Source organism: Panthera tigris, chromosome A2 (assembly GCF_018350195.1).
Source record: "Panthera tigris isolate Pti1 chromosome A2, P.tigris_Pti1_mat1.1, whole genome shotgun sequence".
NCBI lineage: Eukaryota > Metazoa > Chordata > Mammalia > Carnivora > Felidae > Panthera > Panthera tigris.
Genome location: NC_056661.1, coordinates 110,399,953 through 110,421,593, shown reverse-complemented (window position 1 = coordinate 110,421,593; position 21,641 = coordinate 110,399,953). Strand labels below are relative to the sequence as shown.

Genomic DNA, 21,641 nt, shown 5'->3' with positions numbered 1-21,641 from the left:
CAAAGATAAATGGTGAAAAAGGAAAAGTATCACTATGTGAACAAGTATAAAGAAACACTAATGTTTTGGGGTGCCTGCTGGCTCAGTTCATTAAGTGTCCAACTCTTGGTTTCGGCTCAGGTCATGACCTCACGGTTCAAGAGTTCGACCCCCATGTTAGGCTCTGTGCTGGAGCGTGCCTGGGATTCTCTTTTCTCTCCTCTCTCTCTCCACCTTCCCCCTCTCAAAATAAATAAACTTTAAAAAAAGAAACACTAATGGTTTAGAACAGTATAATGTCTCATTAGTGATATCATTTTTTTTAAACCTGAAATACTGAACTATAACAGCTTATAAAGTTAGGACAGGATAATTGTCTTTAAGACATTCTAAAATACTTGTATTGATAGGAGAAGGAAGAGAGTGATTAAGTTTATGATCCATAAAATCGGTTAAATTTTAAAACACAATTCATAGATATGTGTATTTTTTTTAAAATTAGAGGTAATATAGAATGAGAAAAAAACTTTCAATTGAAAAAAAGCAATGGGTAAGCGAAGGAAAGGGGACACACAAATAATAGGAAAAAACAAAATATAATGATAGAAATAAATACATTTGCGTATGCTACTAATCATGTTAAATAAAAATGAGTTGACTTGCCCAGTTAAAATATACAGTCAGATTAGAAAACAAAATCCAGACATGAGCTATTTATAGGAAAGACAGTAATTGATGAACGAAGCAAATGCTAGGGGGAAAAAAGCTAGCAATGCAGTATTAGTATCATTCAAGTCTAAGTGAGAGCAAAGAACCTTACTTGAGATAATTATTTAATATCAATAAAAGGTTTAAGAAGGATATAACAGTATTAACTTGTCTATATCTATATAGAGACAACTAAAAGGTAACACCATACTGACGAGATTGGCAAACATTCAAAAATCTGAAAATGTCAAATGTAGATAAGAGTGGGGGACCTGAAATTGGCAGAGTAACTATTTGTTTTCTATGTGTTGTCTCTTTTTGTTCCTCGATTCCTCTATTACTGATTTCTTTTAAGTAGGTACTCTATAATGCACCATTTTAATTTCCTTGCCATTTCTTTTATATATGTTCTTTTATATTCTTTAATATATTTTTTTTAACATTTATTTATTTTTGAGAGAGAGAGAGACAGAGCATGAACGGGGGAGGGTCACAGAGAGAGGGAGACACAGAATCCGAAACAGGCTCCAGGCTCCGAGCTGTCAGCACAGAGCCCTACGCGGGGCTCGAACCCACGGACCGTGAGATCATGACCTGACCTGAAGTCGGACGCTCAACCGACCGAGCCACCCAGGCGCCCCTCTTTAATATATTTTTCAGTTGTTTTCTTACTGGTTGCCCAGTGGATTATAATTAACATTTAACAAACTAGTTCAGACATGAACTAAATTTCAATAGTATCAAAAAACTCTGTTTTGCTGTTATATAGCTCCATGTCTCATGCTCTCCTTTGGGCTGATATTATCACACCAATTTCATCTTTATACACTGTATGCCCACCAACACAGATCCATGGTTATTGTTCTATGCAGCTGTCTTTTAAATCTGAGAAAAGAAAGAGTTACAAACAAAAAATACAAATATACTATAATTTATATTTATTTACATACATACTTTTACTGGTGTTCTTTATTTATTCATGCTGATTCATCTGTTTCCTTGCATGTCTCATAATTTTATGTTGAAAACTGGACATTTTAAACAATGTAATGTGGCAATTCTGGAAATCAAATTTTCATCCCTCCCCAGGGCTTGTCACTGTTTTTTTTTTTTTTTTAGACTTATTTTCTTTATTGAATTAAAGAATTAGTGTGTATAAAATATCAATGTATACACAGATTATATGTCGCTGTTGTTTTGTTTATTGCCTTTTCTGAGTTAATTCTATAAAATCTATATTCTATGTTGAGTGTGGTACTTTAGTTTCTGCTTGGTTAATTTAGTGGTCAGTAAATGATTGGACAAAAATTTCCTTAAATGCTTGCAAATGAATGGTCTCCAGCCTTTTTCAAGGGGCTGGATGTGTGTATGTGTGTGTGTTTGGGTGTCGAACATATTTTCAATATCCAACCAGGCAGTTGATAATTTCACCTTGGCCTTCACTTCCTCTTTAAGCAGAGCCTGAAAAGTCAGCCTGAAAAATGAGAGCTTAGGGCCTTGTCAGATCTTTCCTGCGTATGAACATAGTCCTATCATGCATGTGGCTTTCTGGACTCATGGTATTTGATTGGGCTTTTCATAGCTCTTAGCACATCTCCTTCCCCAGTTTTTCCTTTGAAGCTTTTGGTTACTCTATCATATTCTCCACTGTTATCTACCACTTCAGGTAGCCATGAAGTTATTAACCAATTGCCTTTAATTTTTCAACAACTGTTTCTAGGGAAAAGGCTTCTCATGTCAGTTGAACTCCAAGTCTAACCAGATAAAGACAGTCTTGCAAGTAGAGTCTGGTACTGAAGCACCAAACAGGCCCAATAATGACAATTCTCAGGGAATGAGGCTTTGAAGAAGCTCCCATTCTGCACCCTCTGGAGACTGCCAAGTTACTGGTTTTCACTGAAAAATGCAGGCTGTTATTTGTTAAGGCTACTGTGGAGCTAGAAAGAGTAAGATGAGAATAGGGTGAATTAAACCACCACAAAGCTCACTGTTCTTACCAAGATTCAGCTGGTTTTGTTTTGAATACATGCTTCCTGAGTTGTTGCAAACTTTTGGTTGCTTTCCAGAGTTCTTCAAAAATTTATCCTGACAAATTCTGCCAGTTCTATCATTGACTTTATCAAATTCTGCCAGTTTTCAGAGGTTTAAACTGCCAATTTTTGCTGATGTCACTGTGGCAAATAACTTTGGAATTCAACTTTGCATTTCTTACTGAAATTAACTATGTTTCTAGCATAGGAGCTTGCCATTTTACTCTTTGTAATGCCATAGTGAAATAGCAGGCATGTTAAAGACTATTCATAGCAGCATTACTCAAATGAGCAAAAACCTGGAAATTAAAAAGTCCAACAGAATAAACAAATTATGATGTACAAAGGAATACTTCTTTACAATGAAAATGAATGAATCACAGCTAAATAAATTCATATGGAGAAATCCTTATAACATGATTTTAAGTGGAGGGAAAGAAATCTGAGGAATACATTTAATTATAATTATTGTAATTATAATTAATTATAATTAATACATTTAATTACTGAGAGAACTTTAACAGTGTGACTAAAGTATTTTTTTTAAGTTGAACAGTTCATAGGTATATAGTTTACCATTATGGTTTGTAAGTTATTAATGTAATTTGTCTTTTTGTAGGTTTTAAATATTTTATAATAATAAAACGAGTATATAGACTATTTGAAAAAGATGTCTTTAACCTATTTTTTCTTTCTGTATTTGTGTTATTTCCATAAGAAATTCCTTATAGGGTACTTGAACAGAGGGTCAGGAGATGTACGGGTTTGCCATTTACTAAACTGTGTACAGGATCCAGAAACTTACTTGATGTCTCTGAGCTGGTATCCTATTGGTGATACTTCCATCAAAGGTCATTATGAGAATTATGACAAATTACATGTAAACTGCCCAGCCTGGAGCAGGTACTCAATGAATAGCAGGTCTTATTAGCAACAAGACATCACAATATCCATTTAAACATTAAAGAAATCCATTCATCATTCAGACTACCAGGGGGTTTCTTTGACAAAAATTTCCAGATAACTAAAGCAATTTTCATTTATTTAATTTAATTTATTTTAAGGAGAGAGAGTGTGCAAGCTAGGAGAGGGACGAAGGGAGAGAGAGAATCTTAAGCAGGCTCCATGCTCAGTATGGACACAACATGGGGCTCCAACCCACGACCCTGGGATCATGACCTGAGCCTAAATCAAGAGTCAGATGCTTAACCAACTGAGCCACCCAGAAGCCCCAACAATTTTTGCTTTTTATGATGATATTATAGCATTGCCAAAATAGCATCAAAATTCATCCTCATAGTAAAGCTTGATGTGTGTTCAATCATTTCTTTCCAGCTTTACTGAGGTATAATTGACAAAATTTATATGTACTTAAGGTATGCATCATGATATTTTACACCATTCTTTGAACCAAGTAATGAACTGTTTATAACTTGAAAAAATACTCATTTTTAAAAGATACATCTATTTCTAGACATAATTTCTTAAATGTGCTATAGAACAATAAAACCATTTTCAGGTAAGTATTCTTCCAATTACAGTTCCCAATACACCTAACATTTCAGCATTTTCAGAATATTTGTGTTCCTTTGTACTACAATCTCAGAAAGGACCAACTTGGGCATCTCTAGATTCCAGAAATTTCCATTTGTGTGCGTGTGTTTTACACATATAGATATGCATGTATATCTTGTTAAAAACTTGGAAAACTTGAAAGTGCCCATTCTTTGTAAATACACCAATTTACTGCTATAGTTTGCCACACATGGTCTGTTCAAGCATCAAAATGAAACCCACTTTCTGTGCCTTTTTCATTCCCTTAATTCTTTCAGTCCATCAGTACCCTCAGGTGAATAATGGACAGAACCTGTCAACAGTAAGGGGTATCACAATAAGTTCAGCATCAAGCAAATAGTCCAGGTAATCAAATCTGTCCTCAGCATTTTCCTTTCTCATACATACTTCTTATCTCCTGGGTCCCCATTCTCTATGAGTTTAGTCACCTAACCTCCAGCTGTCTCCCACCTCTCAGTTCAGTACTCCATCCAGGCCCACCCTATTTGAAATAAAGCTCTTAATTATTCTCTGTTTTCCAAGCAAAATTAGTGCAGTCTCACAAAATAGAGCATTATGATGTGCCGGTTTTGTTTCAGTGAGTTATTGATTTACTAGTAGAACATAGGAGAACTGAATGCAGATGCTGAAAACCAAAAAATTAACTCTGAAGTTTTCTTATCAGAGGCTAACTTACCAGTGTCCTCAAATAAGCTTCTCTGTTCTCTTCACAGATTGGAATGAAGTGACTCCACAGCCAGGAGTGTCAACTGCACTGGCCAGCAAGTGTACCAGCCCTGTCATACTGGAGGCTGAGACAGGTGGACACTGAGTGACATTTCTGCTTAGCTAGAGGTCCTCAAACATGGTTCTCTACCTCAGTTCTTCACTGTGGCTACAAATCATTTGTAACTGCTACCTTTCCCACATGGCATTCCCACAGGCCTCCTAAAATTATTAGCAATCAGGAGGTTCAGTCTCTTGACCTGTCAGCAGTAGTGCCTTTGTTATAGTCCTGTCTTGGACTTTTACTTTGGGCTTAACAATCAGAAAGATAAATGAGCTGCAGTATCTCAAATATTCATCAAAATAAGTTGAAATCAATTTTAGAATATCTATTATTTGATGTGCCATAGTATGTATATTTGAGAATCAAATCTAATTTTCATTTGCAAACAGCACCACGTACAACATTCAACATTATAAATTCCACCCTGATGATTTTGCAGAACAAGAAACTGAAGCCCAAAGAAGTTAAATGATTTGCCACCAATGACAGAGGATTTAAGTGGCAGACCTTAGACCAAGATTTCTTGATCTTTAGGCTGGCTCTTATTCTCTCATCTTTTCTCCTCTATTTTTTTTAACCACACCTGCTAATTTCTCAACCAAGGGGGAAGAAAGCATTTGTACAAATCTTTGTTCTTAATATAAATAGCCAGTGTTGGTACAGCTGGTGGTCACCATGTCCATGCTATATGTTATTGACACTTTGTTTGTAATTGGCTATTTTAAATGACTACCTCCTAAAAAAGAGAAATAGGTTTCTGTTAAACACTCTTCACATGTACATTTGGCAATTCTGTATTTCCTAAGGCTACTAACAATGATGATTTTGAGTGTAATATGCAGGCATTATGCTTGAAAATTATTGACTAAACTCCCACAGAATCAAAACAATTAGAAATTGTGCATGCTAACATAATCATTTTCTTTGTTGTTAAATGGGTCTGCGACAGCATTGTCTTCTAAAAATTATAGTACTATGCCTTAGCTGTTGTATGTTTTTTGAATTCCTTTGAAAATAAGACCTTCAAATATTATTTTTTTTTAATGTCAATTTAGTCCAATGCTACAAGTGACATACTCAAACAGGAAGAATTATTGTTAAAGTGCTACTGGGAGACAGCCAAAACATCTCCGTAAGGCTGATTCCTTTCCTTTTTGCAATAGCTCATGACCAAAGGTAAAGACTGAGTAGTATGCACCACATTACTGGCCCCATAAATCCCCTAAGACGAGCAATCAATGTTCTGATGCTAATCATGTCAACTACACATAAAGCTTCTTAAGACTTCTTAAAGAGTTACAGCAAAGACTTCTGGGAAGATAATGCATGGTAAAGTGTACCTTCCTATCCTCCTTTTTTTAACACAAGTGGAACAGTCAGGTGTAAGTGAATAAAGATTCATTAGATAAAAAGAAAAATACTCCTAATTAGATTTTAGATAAACACAATTTGTGGTGCCTATATTGTTCACATCATATTTCCCCTAATCCCTATAATTGCTAAAAATACCAAATCAAATACCACTCAGATTTCCTTACAAAGTGTGTGAACTAGTGCATTAAAAAGCCAGGTTAGCACCAACAAAGTTTATAGGGGCAACTGCATTCAAGACGCACATGGCATACCTTTAAATAGCACTGTTAAAATACCAAATAAAATGTCAAAATCTGTCAGGTCTCTGGCTTTTATAAATTGTTTAGACTGGGAAACATTGGGGTTTGGACATTGTTCTTTTCATGTGATGTAGAAAAGAAGAGACCGTAAAAAGAAAAGAACAATAAAGCGTAGATCATTTTTGAAGTTCTTTCATGGAAAAACATACTCTGGATCATTACCCTTTTAATCAACAATTTCCTTCTTCCTCCCAATCCTTCCCGTCTGGTATTTACCTTTCTCCCCCTTCCCTCCCCTCTCTCTGGGTGGTATTCTGAGCTTATACAGAGTATTCAGTAATCATATTTTAAAAATTGCTTCAAAAGAGAATCCCAGGAGGGCATGACAGACATGTATACACTGGGTATTTTTAACCTGGACCATAGCTTTACTCACCATGTCTATGCTCTTAAAAACACACCAGAGTGCCCTGACCACAGTTTCCCCAAGGAGAGGAAGGCCTTCTGAGCAGGACCAGCTACTACCTACCTACAGACTAGTTATTATCACACCTTAGTGGCCATCTTTCTGCCCTCTTCCCTCTGCCCCTTTTCTTTTATTACCACACCACACTCCCCACAATTCCCAAACAACAACATCAGTGTTTCAGCTTCTTCTCTGGATTTCCCACACTTAATGCAACCCAGACCTCACCTTCAGCTCTCCTGAGGCCACTTTGGAAGCCAGCTCGATGACACAGCCAACAGCCATGCGTGCAGCACCGGACGAGTGCAGCTCATTCCAAATGGTGTCACTGTCCACCTGAGCAAACAGTCAGCACAGCCCGAAGAAACGAGAGAGGGAAAATGAGAAGGACAAGGAATAGATGAAAAAGGGAGGGAGGGGGAGGGAAGAAGAGGAGAAGGGAAAAGAGAGAGAAAGCAAATTTGTGAGGAAGGGCTGGCAGGCTAACAACCTATGTACAATAACATTAGTCTTCCACCCTGGCCAGCTGAAAAGACCTTCTGGACATGGCTTTGCTTATACTTTTTCTCTATACTGACTTCTCCAATGGAAACACATTCCTGCCATGCCTCACTGCCATTCCCTGTTTAGATTTCTCATTACAAACAGCATTACATAGGCCGGATCTGGCGTAGTTACAGGCCTGCTAGAAACCAGGCCCCAGTAGTAGATAGAGTAAAAGCTAAGAGCACTTAGCTATACATAAAAATCGGATTTGCAAGTGCTAGCGGGGGAAAATTCAAATACCTTTCTGGCTGCAGGTTTACAGGGAGCCAAAGACAATTATTAGGCAGGTAGCAGTAGCAGTCAGTGAGTAGGAAGTAGCAACCACAGTTCAGGTTCTCCAACTAAATGGAAGGAGTGTGTGGTCCTCACACTTAAAACATTCACAATATTCAACTGCAAGGAACAATTTGGTTTTCAAAGTAGAAGCTTAAAATTTCTAACATTTATTACAGTTTGGCAGCTGGTCTTCATGCAGATTGGTATTATTAAAATTGGAGAGGCCATTAAAATACATGGTTGCTTCTGTAAGAACATTTTTATGAAAACAAAGTATGAACTGATATTTTTGATTTACCTTTATCAAATACTGTTTACTCTTTTTCATGCATCCAATAAGATAACATATAACAAGGACAAGAAAAGTACAATAACAGTGGTTTATAAAGATATATATATGTTACATATATTTATGTGTAAAATATTTCTTAATATATGTAAAAAAAAAAAAAAACGAATGGTAGAGGTCTTTAAAGTTACAACACATAAATTACTTCAAGCACCAGGAAGTGTAATAAAAAATTTGTGACTGTGCAAGTAGAAAGACTTTTTGAATTGGTCAAAGAATGGAAATCCCACCCAAAATAAAGATATTTTTAAAAGAATTAAAGAGACCTAATGACGTGGAACAAATACAATAAATAACAATTACACATATTCACAATGCATTAAGCAGTTTCCTAAGCATTTTAACATGCCTTTTCAACGTTTTTTTTTTTTTTTTTTTTTTAATTTTTGGGACAGAGAGAGACAGAGCATGAACGGGGGAGGAGCAGAGAGAGAGGGAGACACAGAATCGGAAACAGGCTCCAGGCTCCGAGCCATCAGCCCAGAGCCTGACGCGGGGCTCGAACTCACGGACCGCGAGATCGTGACCTGGCTGAAGTCGGACGCTTAACCGACTGCGCCACCCAGGCGCCCCTAACATGCCTTTTCTCATGAGATCCTTACCAACTTAAATTGTCAAGATCAATGAATAAATAAATAATAAGTGAGAACCATAAATAAATACATAAATAAGTAGAAAAATTAGGATCTTTTCAACAACAGCAGAGTGGTGGTGAAGAGAGGTTTCTGAATCAAACTGTCACAGTGAGGTTATGGCTACCGCTAAAACCTGAATGACAGTGGGCAACTAATTAACATCTCTGCACTTTGGTTCCCTTACCTGTGACACACCAACTTTTTAAAGTACCATCCACATATGATTTTGGTGAGGATTAAATGAGTAAGTGATAAGCAAATGTTAGGTACTACTATTTAGGCTACTATTAAACCCATTTAAAATGCCTTACACATAGTACCAGCCTAATAAGTGTTTATTGAATGAGCACACCATGGCTTAGAGAAGCTACTCAGCTGACCCAAAACCTTCACACAGACCCCTGACTCTGACATCACCTGTCTTTCTACTACACTCCTGAAATAACTCTTGCTTTCTAAGAACATCAAGCCTTCGTCATAGTCGACATCATCATGGTAAACACTACCAGCTAAAAAGTGAAAGAATCATCAAATGGACATGGGAACCAAATCATTTGCCCTCCAAACCAAAAGCTTTATTTTTACTGAACAATGTAAACACTTATCTGAGCTTCATATAAACATATCCTTGAGGAAGATAGTTGTTCAAGTTTAAAATGAAAACCAACATTTACATTGTGCTGCATCATTTTTAGTCAGTATTACAGAGCTACAGGTGCCATAGTAAGTCCTCATTAATCAGAGTTAAAGTTGGGGCACGTGGGTGGCTTAGCCAGTTAAACGTCCACTCTGAATTTTGGCTCAGGTCATGATCTAACATTTTGAGCCCTGTGTTGGGCTCTGTGCTGATATTGTGGAGCCTGACTGGGATTCCCTCTCTGTCCCTCCCCTGCGTGCATGCTCTCTCTCTCCCTCTCTCCTTCCCTCTCCCTCTCCCTCTCCCTCTCACTCTCTCTCTCTCTTCCCCAAAATAAATAAATATTTAAAAGCCAAATTTAAAATTATTGTAAAAGCAAGCAAACATAAAACATATCAATAAATCCCAAAGACTTGGGGCGCCTGGGTGGCTCAGCTGGTTAAGCAACTGACTTCGGCTCAAGTCATGATCTCACAGTTAGTGAGTTTGAGTCCCGCGTCGGGCTCTGTGCTGACAGGTCAGAGCCTGGAGCCTACTTAGGATTCTGGCTCTCCCCCTCTCTCTGCCCCTCCCCTGCTCATGCTCTGTGTCTCTGTTTCTCAATAATAAATAAATGTTAAAAAAAAATTAAAAATAAATAAATAAATCCCAAAAGTTTTGAGTTTGGTAACTCAAAACCACACATAATTCTACATATAATTCCACATATAATTCCTTTTTACTTGACTTTGGAATATACTCAGAAGATTTTGGAATTCTTGGAGAGATAAAATTCTGTGTCTGTGCCATCAATTTTTGTGTATAAACTTCTACTAATCAAGATACTTACTTTTTTTAAATTTGGCTAACATTTGTTAGGTACCCACTATGTAATAGATGCTAAGAGTTATATAGTATGGGAGTTACTTTTGTCAAAAAGGTATGATCATTGGTTGAAAGAATGCTAGACACATAGATGCTTAATGGATACTTGAGATTTTGACTACATCCAAAGTTCAGGCTTATCCTTAAACAGGTTTGTTAGGGATCTATGAAATTTATCAGCCATTTATTTACTTACATTTAAACGTGAAAAACATGTAAAGAACTATTTCAACCTGTTTTATGTATATTTAGTTTATAACTAACTTAATAATGGTCAAGTTTTTTGGATATAATCTTTTCATAAATGGTAATTGTATTTAATTCTGAATTTATTAACAGATGTTGTCTTAGCTCACCTGCCATAACAAAATATCATACACTGAGAGGCTTAAATAACAAGATTTTATTTCTCCCAGTTCAGGAGGCTAGGAAGTCCAAGAAGGTATCAGCCAATTTGGTTTCTAGTTAAAATTCTGTTTCAGGTTTCATCCTGGCTTGCAGATGGCTGCCTTTTCACAATGTCCTCACATGGCCTTTCCTCAGTGAGTGCATGTAGAGACAGACCCCTCTCTCTTCCTCTTCTTAGAAAGCTACCATTCTATTAAAGATCCCATCCATATGACCACCTTTACCCTTAATTACCCTCAAAAAACCCTATTAAATTAAATCACATCAGGAGTTAGGGCTTCAAAATATGAATTGGGGGAAGGATACAATTCAGTATGTAGCAAGGTTATATCCCAAAAACTTGTTTATAAGTCAATTTATAATCATATTTTCCTAAGACATTGTGTTCCAAGTAGTTTTTCAGGAGCATTAGCTATTTAGCTACTAAAAGCTACACACATATATTTGCCATGTTATAGTTTAACAAGAGCTCCAATGGTAAGAAATCTTGCACAGCTTATGAACTCTCCTGACTATGTCACTAGAAGAGACGTCCAAATCTACTTCCTGCCATTCTCAATGGAAAAAAGTATTTCTTATCCTGATATATCCATTTTACTGGTTGGAGAAACTGCCAAAAACATTTCCCTACATGAGTGATACCATCAAGAAGGACATGTTCATATAAAAGCTCTGATTTTAACTACTGCAAAGCTTTGACAGCAGAAAAAAACTCTAGGTAAGAGAGGACAGTTGACTCCACCAATTGTTAATGGCTCCTGGCATGGAATGGGATCCTGAGTGGTTGGGGGATAAAAAAGGAAAAAGAGCAAGAAGGATTAGACTTTGGTGGATATCTATAACTGGGATTAAGGAGGTGAGATGATAATACAATGATGATAAAGGTAGAGACCAGAAGAGCTTAGAACTGTAAGACAGGTGCTCTAGCATTTGAAAGTTGAAGGTAGAGAGTAGGACAGTGGCACAGAATTGGATCTGGGCATGGAAAATAATTGTAAACAATGTAAATTATTTAGATTAGGCCAGGAAAGGGGAAAGAAATGGTAGTGGAGCAGAAGGCAATCCTGTTGACTACACTAGCTGGTTCCTAAGATCTTGCTAAAGTTGTTGAGATATGCAAAGCAAATTCTTAAAACCAAAACTACTATAATCTGAAAAAAAATTAATTTGCTTATATCTTTTTTGTTCTTTCCGTACACCACATTCACTTCTCCTAAGTCTGTTCACCAATTTATTCTTCAGCATGATGTGTGTGTGTGTGTGTGTGTGTGTGTATACATATCCATGCACACATGTACACGTACATTAGGAGGCAGTGAAATGTGAACTGAAAGGAAGATTAGCATTGATATAAAATAAATGTAAAGAAATTGACGTTCAAAATAGGATTTTGCATCAGTACACAAAAAAATCCAGATTTTGTAGTAAAAGAGGATTTCTTCCAAATTCTTTTATATATCAAGAACTAAGCCTGATGGTCTGAGGTTATAGTCCTACGTTAGTGACAGTATAAAGACAATGCTACTATTGCATCTCTGATACTCAGAGGAGAGAGTTTTTCTACTTATGACAATGAGACCTAAAGCTTACAGACCTAGGCTATAGGTAGGATATAATAAGAGGAAGAAAAACCAAAAGTCGTCCCTTCGGGTTCTGAGACAGTGGAAAAAGGCAACAAAAGGTGCAACAGAAGCACCCTACTAGGGAATCCTAACATACTCCATCTTGCAGTGAAATCAGGAGAAAATGAGCTGCTTCAAAGGCCGGAGATTCAGGAACTTAAATAAGGTGGACTAGGGAAATTGCCATGGAAGCTTGCATATTCAGAGGACAACATGAGTGTCCAAGGATGTCATCAAATTTCCATCCCTCCTTCAGATACCCAAATGCCATCTTGGGAGAGGAAGCTGAGAGACTGAACAATTACCTAAAAATACTGCATCCAATAGTAAGTTGATCTTGAAGAAAAAGAATTGTAAAATTGAAAGGAAGCTCTTCAAACTTGAAGAGATGCATATATTGTTAATTGTGGAGAAGATCAGTGTCATTAGAAGAAAAGAAAGCATATCTACAACATATGAATGAGCATGGCTGATTCTAATTTTGTATCCCATTTTTAAGGTCAGGAATTTAATCTGCTGAATGACAGGGAAAAAGGTCTAACCAAGATCCTGGAAGAAGTCCCCAGTGATATGCTATATATATGACTAGGGGTGTAAAAATGTATTTTAGAATTAATGTGGCAATATGCAACTTACTGCGCCCCCCCGAAATAATCTGGAATTTTTAGCAAGCTTTTGATTACAAAGTATTCTGAAAAACAGACTGTTTTCAACTTTCAAATATTTCTGTATAAATGTACAAAACATGAAGGCAGCTTTAGTAGTCTGCTGCGTAACTGTCCACAGAGGCTTTGTTTTATTGCCAGAATTAAAATCTATCAATTTGAAAATAGTCCCCTCAAAATTCAACTCACTTTTAAACATGTAGGAAGGTCCGGACCTTACATGTGTCCAAAACTGTAGTTCAGAAATGTCAGATGAGGCTGTCCCACAAAAAGTCTTTCTGTATTAGGAACCAAGCACATGTGGTGAGATACTGGTGGAAATACAAATAGGGTAGAGAATTATACAAGCTTGGTTCACAAAAAAATATTTAGTCATCAGAGAAGGAGGCACAATTCTGAAGACAGTACAGGGCATGACACTGGGATCCTCCTAGCCCATATTTCCAGAGCCTCATGTCTATTTATTAGGGTAGGAAGGGTAAAGAAATGGAGAAAACTATAAGTAAAAACTGAAATAGGCAATGCATTTTATATTCTGTTAAAAAATGAGATTGAAGTAAAATACTTTGGTACCAAATTGAACATTTATGTTAAAAGAGGGAGAGAGTCACATTCTCTACTTCATTATGGACCTCAGAGAATCCAGGGCAACTGGCAATGTGACAACCCCAGAATAATCAGCAAAGGCCAGTAGGCCTCAGCAACTGGAAGGAAGGGAGGAGGACAAGAACAAGAGATGGGGGGAAAAATCTAGCAATTCATAAGCACATAGCAATTACTCACACTAGTCTAAAATAGTTAGGAAGATTCTCTATGGAGGCATGGAGGCAGAAGAGACAGTAAGGGTTTGAAAAGCACCGGTTACATATTTACTTACAAAAACTTAGTCACTAGGTAATACTATTCACATCTGAAAGAAGACTACCATGTTGCAATCTCTATAGCTATAAAAGATACAAAGGAGGATTACTGAATCAAACCTGATCTATGGAACATGAATGGTAGAAACATCATTTATTCACTTGGAGTCACAGCAGAATGCAATTCAGGAAATATACAGAGAAAGTGATAGAAAACTAATAAGGTTTTCTATCTAATTTCATATTTTTCAGTTTTATTATTATATGTTGCCCTATTCTATAAAGTTCTATTCTTTATTATCTATAAATAATAATGACAATAATAATAACTGCTATTATCTCATAATTATAGAGTACTTATTAAGATCCAGACACTATGCAAATCTCATTGCCTATATAAACTCATACGATTCTTACAAAAATCACTGGCATAGATGCTATTATTAAGCATTTCTGTATATGAAATTCAAAGAGGTTATTTAGCTAGTAATTAGTGCAGCTGGAAATGAGAACCCAGAAAAACAGCATAAGCTCTTAATCCATACTTATTTTTATGTTAATAAAATCAAAATCTAAAAAGTGAATAAAAAATAAAATAATTTTGAAAAAAACAGGTTCTAATTTTATTTATAGAATCAAAGATTTTCGTAGTGAAATGCAACAGCTAAGACCTACATCACTTTTTTATCTGTAAAGGTATTGAATCTCTACCATGTAAAATTGCTAAAATATTCCAAAACTTCAAATGCCACAGTTGTATCGGGAGTAGCTGGGCATTTTGTAATTTTATAATTTGTTCACCATTATTTTAAAGCAGTAGTCTTAACGGGGGTGTTTTAAACCGTCTTCCCTCCCGCCCCAGCCCTGGTGCCCATTTGTGAATTTCTGAAGACATTTTTGGTTGTCAAGACTGCAGGGGCAGGTGAGCTTCCAGTGTCTGTTGAGTGGAAGCCAGGAATGTTGCTAATCATCTTACAGTGCAACAGGACATCACAACAAATAAATATCTGTCAATGTCAATAATGCCAAAGTTGAGAAATCTTGCTCTATAAACATTGAGATCCATATAAATATCAGTGCTCCCTTCTTCATACTGGCTGCTAAAACTCTCCACGACAAATTTGTGGACCTTCTCTAGTAAAAATAGTAGATACTACAGCTCACACCTTCTAAGCTAATCTCATTCCTAGCTCATGTGTCTATCTTCACTTTTCCATGATTACCCCACTTACTTTTGAACACACACGTCCGGTTTGTTTTGAAAGTTGCTTTAAATCCTTTATGGAATATGACAAGAATAAAAGGAAAACACAGAGAAAGAACGAAGCAGCAAAAGTAGCAGAGAGAGAGTCCAGAGAGAAGGCAGAGCAGAGGACAGAGAGGGAACAAGGAGGAAATCGCTTTATATTTTCATTGTTAGTTTTTAAAGTTGTGCTTTCTCTCTTGCTTTTTCTTTGGAATACAACCAAGAATCATTTTTATCAACATTGTTCTTTTCCTGAATTTTTCCAAATAATTGTGTCGGCTGAATAGAATCAACACTAATAGAAACTTATTTTAAAGGGCTATTCTGCCCTTTTCAGTTTCTTCAGTTTCACGAATTTAGTGACAGAGCCAGGAAAAACCTTTCACAGTTCTTCCCATTCTTTTGCTTCAATCTCAACTTATTTTTCCCTAATACATCAAAGAAGTGGATGGCAATTTATTATAATAATTTCAAAAAAGAAATAATTATATAATATCAGTGGCAAAATAAAAGATCAAGGACATCATATGATTATTGGCACCTATACGAAAAAGAAAAAAGAAAGAAAGAAAGAGACAAGTTCTACCTATTCACAGTCAGGTCCTTGAGAAATGTTTGTTCATTAGTATTTTGGGTTTGTCCCTGCATAAAAGTAAGGCAGGGAGTATACGGACAGACTACTGCCTTTGAGTGGTTATGATTCATTTCGTTTAGAGGAAATATGTAAGTGTCACACTTCCCAATGTTCACTTTCTTTGAAACAGATTCTGAGCATCTGAGAGCTGAGTAATATTTTAAAAACCATTGCTTTCACAGTTTCTTTATCCTACTGTGAATTAAGAACATGAATTAAAATGACCAAAATCCTTGGTCAGGATTTTTTAAGAAATCAAGATGTTGCTTGAGTGCCATCCCAGCCCCTTATTCAGAAGCCTCTGTGCATCTGCAAATCCTTCGGGTAAGCATTTAATGACCATCAGGTTTTTTCCTTTTTTAAAAAAACTGTTTACTCTGAGAATGACCACATAAAATTCAACCAGCAAAATGAAAGTATGATACACAGTGCACAAAATAATCAGAGTTCCAAGTAAGCTAAATGTCCAATATGTACCTCGACACTGGATAATATACATTGTCCATGTAATTTATGGTTTAAAAAACAGCAATAACAACAACAATCTTCTCCTTAAATGCTGCCTCAGATCTGCAGCAGGTATAATCTAGATTTAACTAAAGTGTAAAGAACTTCCTTGGTGTTAAGGGTATTAGTGACTAATATCAACAAGTAGAGTCCATGAACAGGAAAAGGTACAAAGAAAATAGCTCAGAGAGTCTCACATACCGAAGTGGAACAATTCAGGCCTAAAGCAGTAGCCACATGTCCGAAAGACTCCAGAGGTCAGACTGGTAATGTAGATGTAATGTAAGGTAAGGTAAATGAGAGAGGGGGCCTTTGGGGTGATTTTTTAAATCTTAAATATTGAGAAGAACTCATTTTTTAAAAAATCCCCAGCCAAGCTAAAAAGAAACTTATCTATAGATGTGCTAAATATGGCTCCTGGGCTATCAGTGCGTAACTTTTGCGGTCCAGGGTGACCTATTTCTTCTACCCAAAGCTTGAAAATTCTAAAGTAGGAAATGGGGAAAAAAAAAGTATCTCAGAGGAACTAGATGGGTTGATTTCTTGTGTGAAATGATCATAGCCTAACTAAAGATTTCTTAGAGTGGGGCACTTAGATAACTTCTCTAACTCGTGGGGGGCGGGGTATGTTTATTAAGGATTCTAGCTTTGCCTGAGGATAAGACTAGAGTAAGGATGCTTAGGTTAACATTTTAAGTAAAGGCTGCAAATATTCACAGCACTATGAAAAGTTTTATTGCATTATTCAAATGTGTTACTTGCGAAAATACATGGTGGTGAAAATTATAATTCAGCAATGTTTTTAAATTAACTTGAAGCATATTAATTGCAGTAATGTCTACATGAATTTGAAAATGTAGCTTCATATTTTTGACACATATTTATTCAGTCCTTGGACAATGTTGGGTGTGCATAGGAATTCATTTGTTAATAACTTCATGGCCCTCAAGAGTTTGTGAACATAAGAACAACTGGTCTATGGCACAAGAACAGACACTGAGATCAATGTAACAGAATACAGAACTCAGAAATGGACCCACAAACTGATGGCCAACTAATCTTTGAACAAAGCAGGAAAGAATATCCAATGGAATAATGACAGTCTTTTCAGCAAGTGGTGCTGGGAAAACTGGACAGTGACATGCAGAAGAATGAACCTGGACCATTTTCTTACATCATACACAAAAATAAACTCAAAATGGATGAAAGTCCTCAATGTAAGACAGGAAGCCATCAAAATCCTCGAGGAGAAAGCAGGTAAAAACCTCTTTGATCTTGCCCGCAGCAACTTCTTACTCAACACGTCTCCGGAGGCAAGGGAAACAAAAGCAAAAATGAACTACTGGGACCTCATCAAAACAAAAATCTTCTGCACAGCGAAGGAAACAATCAGCAAAACTAAAAGGCAACCAACAGAATGGGAGAAGATATTTGCAAATGACATATCAGATAAAGGGTTAGTATCCAAAATCTATAAAGAATTTATCAAAGACAACACCCAAAAAATAAATAATCCAGTGAAGAAATGGGCACAAAAACAGGAATAGACACTTCTCCAAAGACGACATCCAGATGGCTAACAGATACATGAAAAAATGCTCAACATCACTCATCATCAGGGAAATACAAATCAAAACCACAAGGAGATACCACCTTACACCTGTGAGAATGGCTAATATTAACAACAGAGGCAACAACAGATATTGGTGAGGATGTGGAGAAAGAGGATCTCTTTTGCATTGTTGGTGGCAATGCAAGCTGGTGCAGCCACTCTGGAAAACAGTATGGAGGTTCCTCAAAAAACTAAAAATAGAACTACCCTACAACCCAGCAATTGCATTACTAGGTATTTATCCAAGGGACACAGGGATGCTGTTTCGAAGGGACACATGCACACCAATGTTTATAGCAGCACTATCAACAATAGCCAAAGTATGGAAAGAGCCCAAATGTCCATCGATAGATGAATAAGATGTGAGATATATACACATATATATATATATATATACACATATATATATACACATATATATATATACATATATATATATATATTCCATTATATATATTCCATTATATATATATATACATATATATATACATATATACATATATACATATATATATATATATATAATGGAACTCACTCAGCAATCAAAAAGAATGAAATCTTGCCATTTGCAACTATGTGGATGGAATTGGAGGGTATTATGCTAAGTGAAATTAGTCAGAGAAAGACAAAAATCATATGACTTCACTCATATGAGGACTTTAAGAGACAAAACAGATGAACACAAGGGAAGGGAAAAAATAATATAGAAAATGGAGGGGGACAAAACAGAGGAGACTCATAAATATGGAGAACAAATTGAGGGTTATGGGAGGGGTTATAGGAAGGGGGATGGGCTCAATGGGGAAGGGGCACTGAGGAATCTACTCCCGAAATCATTGTTGCACTATATGCTAATTTGGATGTAAATTAAAAAAAATAAAAAACAAGTTATATATAAAAAAAAGAACAATTGGTCTAAATTTACTTTATTGTTTGGGGGAGAGAAAGCTAATAATGATAATAATAATAATAACAAGTGCTGAATAAATAGTTAACTGTGGGGGGGGGGTTGGAGCTAAGGTCATAAAACAAGCAAGTAACCTGAATTAGTCTATTACAGGTGTAACTGGATTCTTGGAATGAGGAAAGAAATAAAATAAAGCAGAAGAAATACTAAAGAGATAACGACTGAGAATTTATCAAAAAAAGTGAGACCTCAGATCCAAAAAATTCAAAACATAACTACAAAAAAATGCCATCAATTCAATTACAAAAACAAAACCACACCTAGACACATCACTATCAAATTGCTAAAATATTAAAAAAAAAAAATCCTGAAGGAAGCAGAGAAAAGAAACACATTACATAAAATTTTGAACTAAGAAAAGGAATGTTAGCATATTTCTTAGCAGAAACTATTTAAGCTAGGAAACAATGGAGTCACATCTTCAAAGTTTTCAAAGGATAAACATGTCAATCCAGAATTCTATACAAACAAAAATATCTTTAAAAGGTAAAATAAAAATTTTCAGAAAAATAAATGCTGAAGTAGTATACTTCCATCAGACCTGAAATACAAAAAATGGTAAAGAAAAACACTCAGGAAATGAAGAGTGCTGAAAATCATAATTATGAAGGCTCATATAAAAGAGACTTTTCCCTTATTTTTATTCCCTTAAAACCTTGACTGTCCAAAGCAAAAACAATAACAATTTTATCGAGGGTTTTATGGCACATGTAAAAAGTCAGATATATGCCAACAAAATATGTAGAATGAGAGGACTGCAAACTACTATAAGATTGTCACATTATATAAGAAGTAGTGTAATATTACTGACTTTGAAATGTATTAATTAATAAATGTATATACTAGAGAAACTACTAAAAATATAGATAAAATAAGCCTATAATGGAAATAAAAATATAATTCTCAAAAATATTCAATCCAAAGGAAAGCAGAAAAAAGATATAAAAAGAAAACAAGCAAAAACAGATGTAACAAGTATATAACAACTAACAAGATGGTTGATTTAAATTCAACCATAGCAAAACCTCCCTAATATAGAACACTGTTCTTCAAAGTGTGGTCCATGGAACCATGGTGGTCCCGGTGTAACAACAAGATAAACAAAAGCAAGCCTTTAGAAACTTTTATAACAAATTTTTGGAATAATTTTATATCTGTTGAACCTAATAAAAATGAATTTGCATTTTGTACGGTTTTTAATCTCTTTTTTAGTAATTCTTTTTTATTACATTTTACAAGAGCATTGCTCTGTGACAGGAAATAAAATGTAAGCAAACAAAATCTTGTCCTTTACCACATAATAATTTGAGGAGCATTGATTTCACAGAGAAAGGACTTTCCTTCCAAATTACACAAAGATCGAATTCTACTTGGGTAAGAGAGCCACAAAGAAAAGGTAAAGCTACAGGTAAAATTGGAAATGCGTTAAGAGTTTGAAAATAAATTAACCCTAACAAGATAAGTTGTACCAAGAGAGAATGGCTACCAATATAATTTGTCAAAGCATTATACTACTAGTTTGTACCTAGAGGCTTTCATAGCCCCAGGATTTGGAGAAATTGTCAGGTTTTTTAATAAGCTTTGTAACAGATTTTCCAAGGAGCCAATCTTTGGACTCTTCCACTTTATTCCATTATTTTAGGTGATAGCTTTGGCAATGGCTTCATCACTGTTTAGTGCAGTATCACCTTATCTATTTTTTGACTCAAGAGTTAGAGTTAGAGACCTTGAAAACTATTTCCATTTACAAGCTGTTCAAACATGGGCAAGTTTATTAACCATGTTCTAAATAAAATGGAGATGAAACCACCTTATTCACAGGATTATATCACCTTCCTCATAGGATTATTATTAGCATTAAATTAGTCAATGCATGTAAAGTGTTTAACATAGTGCAACACAACAGTGAAAGTAGTAAGTTCTCAGTAAATATGTTCACTAAGAGAAAAAAAAAATCTCAGAGTTTTGGTTCCAACATTACTTTTTATTCCGCGGCACATCAAAAACAAAAATCATCTGTGATAATGCTAGAAGCCAGAAACTACTTCTAATCAGAAAGCTACATTTTTTTTTTTTTTTTAGCTGCATATGGATCTAGTTCAACTGGAGTTTCCTGAATGAATGTGGGCCTTTTCCAAGCACATCCAGCATAGCTCAATCTCTGGCACCCGAAACAAAGCTAATGCTCTGAAAAGCCGCACGTGATAGAAATTAAGCTACCTGTACTGAAAGTGGATATGAAAGTATTTTAAAAGGGAAAGAGAATGACTTAGAAGAAAAGGAATTTAGGCACAGTATCCTTTGTATAATCGAAACTTAGCTTGTTGATTCTTTTCGGAAATATTCCCAGGGTTAAAATATAATACTAGTTTGCCCATTAACAGAACAGGTTTCATACGCACTCAGCATGGTTAATGTGGTACATGATTCTTCCACGGATGCCTTGAATATTTCATCCTGAAAGTTGGGAACCAAAAGTCCTCAGCCAATACTAAGCAGTTCAGTAAACAGCTGCTGCTATGCTATGCTGCTGCTTGGGCCACAGGGCATTTTTGAATAATTGAGTTTAAGCTTAAATAATGATCAGATGCCCGTAGAAACCTCCTGAGAGACATCAGACTTAACAAAGAAACAGAGGTTTCATCAAAGTACTGATTCTATACCATTTTAGGC

General features: G+C 35.8%; 1 protein-coding gene across 2 annotated transcripts in view; it reads right to left on the bottom strand.

Annotated features, from left to right (window-relative positions):
• HDAC9 (histone deacetylase 9) overlaps positions 1 to 21,641 on the bottom strand; it is a 955,850-nt gene that overhangs the window by 217,137 nt on the left and 717,072 nt on the right. For both annotated transcript variants that reach the window (XM_042967858.1, XM_042967863.1), the window contains exon 19: positions 7,369 to 7,476. In XM_042967858.1, the coding sequence (XP_042823792.1) occupies positions 7,369 to 7,476 (108 nt within the window). The remainder of the gene's footprint in view (positions 1 to 7,368; positions 7,477 to 21,641) is intronic.